Raw genomic sequence first — 9,158 nt, 5'->3', positions numbered from 1 at the left:
TTCCATGGCTGACAGGGTAAAGTTTTCTGACATGAGTGAGGTCGGTTACTGGACTCCCAACATGGAAACAGACCGAGGTTTGAAAAGACAATAACCATTTTCTAACCAGACTTTCAAAGTGTTGTGAATAATAAAATGACCTGAAGAAGACAAATGTATTAGATAATCCCTCATAAACAAGAAACTAGCTCCCATAGCGTTTCTTACACCAGACAGAATGTAATGTATTTTTTAGTACGACACACGTTGTGCATTAATGTCTGAAATTCAGTGAAAAGCAAACTGACAGACACACAAGAAGAAATACTACAGATGTAACTGTGGCAGTACTGACTTCCCATCAGCTGGAAGCAGCACATTAAAAAAAAGTTTAGGTGGAGAAACAACCTCACAATGAAAAAATGTCTCCTTAATAACAATGAACAATATTTATTATAATGAGATCTACATTAAGTCAAGGAAGGTTCAGAATGACCTCTTAAACCCCCAGAAAAAGGGCATCTCATCATCCAATGAACCCAGAGTGATTCAAACATTCAGCTACAACAAATTCATAAAAGAGAAATGACAGTCAGTTCCAAGAAAAGGTTACTGCTACACAGCCACACTTAATTACTGCCACTTGTCTCCTTTCATAAAACCTGTTTTAATTACCAAAATAAACTCAAGTCCTTTAAATCCTCCTGTGAGGTGATCCTTCATCAGTCTTTATAGCAAACAAAGATGAGATGCAAACTTGTTGTTAAAAATTTATTTAGACATAGTTAACGTCTTTCAATGTACAGTAATATGCGTGAAGTCAGCTGACATATATACAGAAATATTTACCATAAGCTATTAAAAAAAAAAAGGACATTCCTGCTCTTCTCCAAGTCTATCGTATGTCCTGTGGGAAGTTCAGTACAGTTAACTAAAATGTGCACCACATACACATTTGCTTTGGGGCAGTTTGTTTTTTTTAATCAAAATCAAAAATCCTACATCCTGTTACCCTGAGGCTCACCATCACATTATGCAGACAAGTGGTATGAACAGAATGTGGCAGACTGGTTCTCCTCCGTTCAGTTGGCAGTTTACTGATAATATGGCCGGTAGCGGCCCTGATCTGGGTGGTGTGGCCCCGGCATCTGGCCCTGTGGTGGGGGTCCCTGCATCCGTGGGGGTGGCGGCCCTCTTGGAGCGGGCCACATCCCGGGACTGAGCCCTCCTGGCTGGCTGAACGGAGGGCTAAGGGTGCCCTGGTCTTCGGAGAACTGCTGCATGGAATTGGGGTTGTAGTGATGGGGAGGTGGGGCGTTGACAGGGGGTCCGCTGTGTTGTGGTGGAGGTCCTGGTGGCGGGTGGTTCATGTAAGGGGGCATCTGACCCATGATGTGTCCAGGCGGTGGAGTGATTGGTGGGGGGGCTGTGGACATAGGGGGAGGAGGGGCTTGGTTGTACACCATGTGAGGTGTCCCAGAGGCCTGGGGAGGATGCTGCATGGGGTGGCTGATGGGTGGGGGTGGGGGAGGTGGGGGTCCAAAGTGCTGCTGGGGTGGCGCCATCATGTGGTGAGAGTGGGACACCACAGGTGGCTGGCCAGGATAGTCCCCAGGGTGATGGTGGGGGGGCTGAGAGGGTCCGCCAGAGAGGGGTTCTCGGGAGGAAGCGGAGGAGTCGTCCTGGATGGGCACCGTGATGAGGTTGCTGTGCTTGCGGGTCGTCAGCGTGATGCGGAATGGGTCTGGCCCATGCGCTGAGTTCGGGGGCGGGGCGTCGTGGGCACTCGGCGGCGGCGGCTGGCTGTAGGGGTCGTGGCTGCCATGCTGGAGCGGGTTGGGCAGGTGGACGTGGTTCTTGGCTAAGTGAGGCGGAGGCACGCGGAACCGGTCGGGGACCTCGGACGAGGGGGGCAGGTGCACGGGCTCCTGGCGCCCGGCGGAGGACTTGGCTGCCCTCATGTGGCGGTGGTTGACGTGGGCCTGCAGGTCACGCTGGGACAGGTAGGTGCGCTTGCATCCCGGCACCACGCTGCACATGTAGAGGGAGCCGCGCTGGCACTGCTCGATACGCTGCACCGGGTCTGTGCAGTTGTACAGGGTCAGACTGAACACACAAGACACACAACATCAGTCACACACAAACACCACAAATCAGGCTATACACTGACTTGTTGCTACTTATACAGCCTGAGGTCGAATTGAATTGATCTTGTTTATTTTTTATTCTTATGTTAAATTTTACATCTTGCTTTTTTATTGCTTACACTCAAATTTCCTCTTACTGAATCAGTAATGGTTTTTCTCATGTTATTGCTTAAAGCTAAATGCAACCTTTAGCAAAATACTGCTAAACCAAGTTCAGGAAATACATTAAAACACAAAAAAAACTTGTGATACTAACTACTAGATGACAAGATGTGACAATATACAGTATAAAAACACACTTTTATCGACAAGCCTTTACTTGGACCACTGATTTGATGAGCCTTACTGATTCATTGCCTATTTGCACTTTTCTCAGTCTAAATATAACTGTTTTATGATTAGCTTGTTTTTAATTCTGCTGCTTTGTATGACCAGCTGGTTTTAATTTAATTCCCTGTGTGTAGCAATTTGTAACGTGAGTTTATAAAAGTACTATTATTATAAAGTGAGAGGTTAAATTTCACTATGATGATAGAAACTACTAATAGCATGCCACTCATCCTGTTCAATCATCGTATTTTCAGAGTAGGCATGCATGGCCTCTCCAATGGCGTCTTATCATAAAACTGCCTGAAAGCTACAAAACATTTAAATAGTTCGGAAGTCTCACCCGGGGCACATCTTCTCTCCTTTCTTCTCGTGGAGCAAAGCGCAGTCGTAGCAGAAAACGTGTTTGCAGGGAATCTGAGAGGTGAGGAGTTAAAGCAGGAGTTAGTCATTGATGTTTTTCTCGGGATGTCTGCGGAGAGAAGTCGGGGGGGCAGAGTACCTACCATCCGTCCGTACAGCTGGATAGGGAGACCGCATTTGTCGCAGAAGTGAATCGGTACTTCATCCCGCTCTCCGATCAAATTCAGCTGTTGTGGAAGGGACGAGACATGAGAATCACAGGTAACAAACTGAGCATGCAATTCTTCACACCGCAGGACAAAAATGTAAGACTAATTAATTTACGGTATATCTGATTGTATGCATGAACCTGGTATTAGTCTGAAAATGTGACAGCTGTTCGATTCTCCACAGCTGATGTTACCTTATAATCCCAAAACAGCGCCTGGGGGAATCTCCTCTGAGTCGCAAAGACGTCTCCGGCTTTAGCACCGCAGTCGAACCTCTCCTCCTGCTTGAAGCCAAAATTATCTGTGGCGCACAAGAGATAAGTATTAATGATGCACACAAACCCCTTAAACACTATTGAGCTCTAATTCAAATGTACAATGAGTGATGGACCAGGTCTCCCACACTAGAAATTAATTAAGTCAAAATCGCAAATTAATAACTAAAAAAGTCTACATTAAGCTTTCCTCCAACTTCAAGTTTTCCGTATAAATAAATAAAAATGTTAAGTTTGTCCTCACATGCATTTACATATTTCTTTCTCTAAGATTAGGTATCAAAGAGTTTCATATCTGTCTGGTTTCTCAGCAGCAGCCTAAATGACATGTCAAGTAATACTTCAACATGGACAATCCATAAGCGCCCTCCAGTGGTGAGAAAGATGTAAAGAGGATGATGTTGCACTTCTAATTGAAATATTCTACAATATTTTATTTTTTATTTTATTAACAACACATTCTATATTGTCTAAATCATAGTTTTTAGTATATTTCCAGGCAACAATGATGCCAAGTTAAAAAATAAGTATCAAAAGGTTTATTAGTGGCTCAATTGCTACTACATTTAACAACAATTTTGTAATACTGCAATAGAAAAGTTTTGTCAAGTTATGTCAATGGCACAACAGAAAGAGTGCCTCAGTGAAAGCAGTGAGATTAATGACCCTGGCAGACACTGACATTGAATGACTCCTAACAGGATATTTGTTTAACACTAGAAACAGGTTGCCACGGTAGCTTGATGGTAAAAGCTCATAAGGGCTCGGCTGTTTAATCAAATTTTATTTTTTAATTAGGATTTTGAATGGATTAAGAAAACAAGAGAATTAGGGAAAAAAACTATTATTGTGCTGCATTCCATTTTCGCTCTCTGCTTTCGTCTTGTGTTATATATGCAGTGAGAGATAGACAGAGAGACAGGCAGCTCTTTCTCACAGCATGAATGGGCCTGAATTTAACAGTCAAATGTTGAGCGGTGCTAATGGACTTATTTAGACATGTACGGACTACTTTGTTCTAGTTTCAGTCATGCTTTTATTGCTATTATTTTAGACATAGGGACACTTTACTTATTGTCTGTGGCCTTTTTGTAAATATCCTGTGGGTTTTATTTTGCTTTATACTGTTTGTTTTTGTGTTGTTATATGTTTTAATATTGACTTACTGAAAGGGCTGCAGATGAAAACTAACTGTAAGATGACTGTATATGGTAGTTGTAAATTAATACACTAATTACAACTACTTTTCTGTCTGCACTCTGCAGTGTGTTATTTTGAAAACGCTTTTTGTAAGAAGCTGATTAGAAATCTGCTAATATATATATATATATATATATTTTTTTTTTTATATATATTATAGTTTATTATATTATTATACCATTTCACTAAATTCATTATATTACAAAGTCTGTCACCCTGTGAGTTTGTCAGCATCTATTTACTATTATTCAAACTTAGCTCCTTATTTAATCAAACTCTCACTTTTACACACTGAAACTGTGAACTGAACTTCTGCTATGCACCTTATGTTTCTCTGTTGTTGTTTTTATTGTATTTTACTGTTGTTGTTTTTATTGTGCTGTACTACACCTGGCTGCTATGACTTAACCTCCCTCCGGGTTTTAATAAAGTCATCTATTTCTATACATCTATCTATCTTTGTCAGAGAAACTGGTGTTCTCTAGGAAGTAAAATCCACCTGTGGAAACCAGGTTTAATAGAAAAACTGACTGTAAGCTGGTTAGCTCAAGTGCATGTAAACACTGCTTGCTAATACGAGTGAATGATTTATGTTAAACCTCGTTTCTCAGAGTACCCTGACCTTTGCTGCGTGTCATTACACCTCTTACTCCTGCTGTTTTCTGCACCTACACTGTGACTGTCAAAATAAAAGAAACAGCCTCTGTGATTAATCTCTCAACTATCTCAACAAAAACAAACGCTATAATCCTGTTTTTTTCTTTTGACTGCATGACCTAACGCTTAGGGGCACGCTATACTGTGAGAGACAAACCCACCATCATCTCCAGCCTCACTTTTAGATGGCCTGCTGCTGGGTCTCTGCGCGCGGGGCTGAGGTTTGCTTCTTATCGGCTGCTTGGATATGAGCTTGATGGGGATTCGTCTGCGAACGTCCGGGCCGCCCAGACTCCCAGAGCCGTCGCTTCCTTGAAGATCATTATCTGTTGGGAGGGGGGGTTTGGCAGAGGTAAACTCATGGTGCTGCTCGGGGGTCACAGTGTGGTTAGACAGGAATCTCTACATAACTTTCAAATGTACGACACTGACTCAAAAGGATACAGCAATATTTTATCGCAACCACACCTCTGTCTGTAGATGATGAGTACAGCATTCTGGAAAGGGCAAAATCTGGCTGAGTAATGCGGTTTTCTTCTGGTTCCTACAGTTGGATGTTTGAGCTTCACTGTGCAGAATGATATATGTACAGTTTGTTTTCACACTCATCTGCTGAAAGTGGAGAGTTTCACTGTGCTCATTGAAAACCTGATTTTTTTGGGGGGGGGGGGCCTGACATGTGAAACTGGTTTGGAAGCCAATCCTGGTCCAGTATTCCAACTTACACAGGTGTGATGTGGAAACTTGAAGCCTCCAGTCCACAAACATGGAGAATGGACTTCACATTGAAGTAGGAGACATTAAGGAAAATGTTTGGAATTAACAATATTTGCACATTTATTAGGGATGCACCGATCTATCAGCCAAATATTAGTATTGGCTGATATTCCCCTTGTTGACTAACATCGGCCTATTGGTAAATAAGATACAATTCGCTGATGTCAGTGGCCGATGTTCTGGTTATTGGCTGTTGACGGTAAAACTGTAGTAACAGTAGCAGTACCTATGGAAGAACAGAACATTCTTCAGTTGGTAATTGTTGCTAAAAGGATATTGAAGCAAGAAAAAACAATTTCTTGTGAACGTTATTAGAGATGCTCATTCAAAGATATTGTAATAATGGGCTGAATAACTTCAAAACAATTCAACAAAAGTAAAAAAAACAATAAAATCAGTATCACTATGTATCGGTTATCGGTCAAATTCTTATTATAAAAATCTGTATGGGTCCATAATTTCACATTTGGTGCATCCCTAATATTTATAGATTTTGGACTTTTTAAATGAGGCAGGGAGAGTAAATGTCTTTTGAAGGATTTTAACAAGTTAATTTCACTTATTTTTTTGGGAAAACAGAGACAAATCACAATAAAAGTAGGGTTTTTTTTCTTAAAAGATGTCTTAAGAGGATGTTTAAGAATTAGACTTACAGAAAAGATGCGAGGCAAACGCACTGTGGTGAAAACAACATCACATCAGGATTAAGCCGTTTGGCTGGGAAGGTTTGTGGAGGGGCGTTTCGGAGGCTAAGCACAGCACCATATCACTCACGGTTGGGTTTGAGGGGGTCATAATACCATAATAACCTACATAAACTATATATAAGCTAATATACATACATAGAGACTGTATACAGACTTGATATGGTCTATGTTAAGTTAACCTCTAATAGCGTCTTAACTTTGGGTATCAAGCTAAGCTATGCTATCAAATAGAAACCCATATAATATCTCATTTACAGTTTGGCTTTAGAGCTTAAAGCTAAGAAAAGCTAAGCACCGTAAAACAACTCAATTCATACATTTCAGTAAACATATTGAAGAAATTCCATTAGTTATTAGTTAGCCTTTAGTTAGCATCCAGGTAGCATTCGCGCCCCAACTCAGTCGCAGTTTGCGGTTAGCTAACATTACGCTAATAAACATGGATGTAATAAGGCACCGCTATCGTTCCCCATTCATTATCATACCTCTATTAACTCCGTTGCAACGCTGCTTTCTGCCCTGTGTGTTATATCAATTTAGCACTTAGCTTCCTGACAACTTTTAGTGCACACAAGTGATCGCTAGCGAGTCTTAGCTAACAGTTAACCCGCACCACGCTAGCTTCAACGCTGCTCTACAGGATAACAGGACACCGCAGCGAAACCACGAACTGCAGGCGAGATGTGTTGCTCTATCATCAACTCTTATAACGATACAAGTGAGTCCTAGTGCAATATAGAAATAATATAATAAGAGGTTTGCTAACGTCGGCCCGAGTGAGCTTTTTGCTTACCGCTTTGGTCCATGATCCAGCGAGTGAACACAATGCATTGTGGGATACGACGGGCAAGGAAAGGAGGCGAAGGAAGAGGAAGGAGGAAAGAAGAGAGGAAGGAGGAAAGAGGAGAGGAGGAGGAAGTGGAAGTGGAAGGGAGGAAAGGAGAAAGGAAGGAGGGAAGAGGAGAGGAGGAGGAAGTAGGAGATGAGGGAGTTGAAGGAGGAAAGAAGAGAGGAGGAAGGAGGAGAGGAGAGAGTTGAAGGAGGAAATAAGAGGAGGAAGGAGGAGAGGACGAAGTGGAAGGAAGAAAGAAGAGAGGAGGAAGTGGAAGGGAGAAAAGAAGAGAGGGAGGAAGGGAGAAAAGAGAGACGGAAGAAAGACAAGGAGGGGAATGAGGAGGGGGAAACCAAAAATGGTGCGAAATGAAAAGATGAGTGAAGAAAATAAGTTATGAAAAAATACATTTGGGACATATAGTGTGACACAGAGGTGACCTTTAAGACTTCTACAGACATAATGATAATGTTTATCAGTGCTGAGATAAATAATAAAAGTGCTTAATTGATGAGTCACTACCAATGCTACTGCTGCTATTACTCTACCAAATATAGTTAAGTCCACTGTGAGTACTGCAACTACTTGGTTTTCTACATATTGATATAGCCTATACTGGTAGTATGATTTTCTTTAAAGGACAGAGTACAAAACAATGTACGTCACTACTTCATCTGTATAAAAAATGTCTAATTAAATGCAAAGCCATTTTTCCAGCTTCTTACATCTGCATAAGAAATGCTGATATAGCCTACATGTTCCTGTTGCTATACAATGTAACACATTGTACAATTCATTTCAGCATTTTGTTTGTCATTTCAAATTCATTTTTGTGGCATTCTGTACACGATTATATGGGAAAGGAATATATAAATGTTCTATAAATGTACTTTAGGATTGGTTGAAATTTCAATATTGATGAATAGGCTAGTGGATAGAAAGAAAAACAGTTTCATTGTGATTTTGGAGGAAACTTCCTTAATTAAACTGAACTATTTGTGTAATGAAACTGTTTTCATTAACATAAGAGGTAGGTCAATGTGCACATAACTTAAAATTGTGTCAACAAATGTTTTTACAGCATATCTTGTATGGGTCATAGACTGGGGGAAAGCTACAGTTTTTTTTGCCAGGATAAAAAAGACTGCAAAAGACTGTGGAGAAAAGATAGTGTATTTTTATTTACATAGTATGTCAATTGTTTTTGTATTTAAAAAAAACTAAAAACAACACATTTATTCAAAAACACGTGATCATTTCCTACTCCAAAGATCTTTAATATCAGTTGTGCCAGTTTGCACAAAATTGGCACAAATTGATATCCGCCTGACACAACCTTACACAAAACAAGAGCTCATTTTTACAGCCATTATCAACAGCTTTGATATGGAAGTGGTTCAAACTTGGGTATGGCTCCAAAAGGTACTACTACAGGTTTTATATTCACATGTGTATGGCCAAAAACAAACAAACAAGAAACGAGGCAAAAAACAAAGAAAAATACTTTTCTACCATCGTTGTGCTTCTCTAACTTTTGTTCAGAATCACTTTTACTCTCTCTGATTTTTTTTGGTTGCAAAAGAGTGACCTTTAACATGAGACCTTACACTAGTAATCTTTTTATTTAGGGGACATTTTTTCTGGCATATGCACAAAAATGGGGGTGCTAAAGTGCATTGTACGAA

General features: G+C 40.7%; 1 protein-coding gene across 3 annotated transcripts; it reads right to left on the bottom strand.

Moving 5' to 3' along the window:
* Positions 1 to 452: 452 nt before the first annotated feature.
* Positions 453 to 7,554, bottom strand: cbll1 (Cbl proto-oncogene-like 1, E3 ubiquitin protein ligase). 3 transcript variants are annotated; one of them, XM_053344142.1, is made up of 7 exons: positions 7,435 to 7,452; positions 5,626 to 5,725; positions 5,319 to 5,483; positions 3,220 to 3,326; positions 2,960 to 3,043; positions 2,797 to 2,870; positions 453 to 2,085 (listed from the first exon to the last, which is right to left on the bottom strand). In XM_053344142.1, the coding sequence occupies exons 2-7, from the start codon at positions 5,651 to 5,653 to the stop codon at positions 1,074 to 1,076; spliced, it is 1,470 nt and encodes a 489-aa protein (XP_053200117.1). In that variant the 5' UTR covers positions 5,654 to 5,725; positions 7,435 to 7,452; the 3' UTR covers positions 453 to 1,073. The 3 variants fall into 3 exon arrangements, with proteins under 3 accessions (XP_053200117.1, XP_053200118.1, XP_053200119.1); XM_053344143.1 differs by lacking the exon at positions 5,626 to 5,725 and having other exon boundaries at positions 7,435 to 7,554; XM_053344144.1 differs by lacking the exon at positions 7,435 to 7,452 and having other exon boundaries at positions 5,337 to 5,483; positions 5,626 to 5,762.
* Positions 7,555 to 9,158: the final 1,604 nt, after the last annotated feature.

This window comes from Scomber japonicus, chromosome 23 (assembly GCF_027409825.1).
Source record: "Scomber japonicus isolate fScoJap1 chromosome 23, fScoJap1.pri, whole genome shotgun sequence".
Lineage (NCBI taxonomy): Eukaryota > Metazoa > Chordata > Actinopteri > Scombriformes > Scombridae > Scomber > Scomber japonicus.
The sequence above is the reverse complement of the archived record's forward strand: the minus strand, read 5'-3'. Positions and strand labels throughout refer to the sequence as shown.

What these genes read in the sequence shown, in the direction of transcription:
- cbll1 (XM_053344142.1), bottom strand. Translation starts at nt 5,653, where the DNA reads ATGCTGTACTCATCATCTACAGACAGAG. An exon ending in CTCATCATCTACAGACAGAG is followed by an intron (nt 5,484 to 5,625) that starts GTGTGGTTGCGA and finishes CCCTCCCAACAG; the next exon opens with ATAATGATCTTCAAGGAAGC. An exon ending in GGAGAGAAGATGTGCCCCGG is followed by an intron (nt 2,086 to 2,796) that starts GTGAGACTTCCG and finishes TTGTGTGTTCAG; the next exon opens with TCTGACCCTGTACAACTGCA.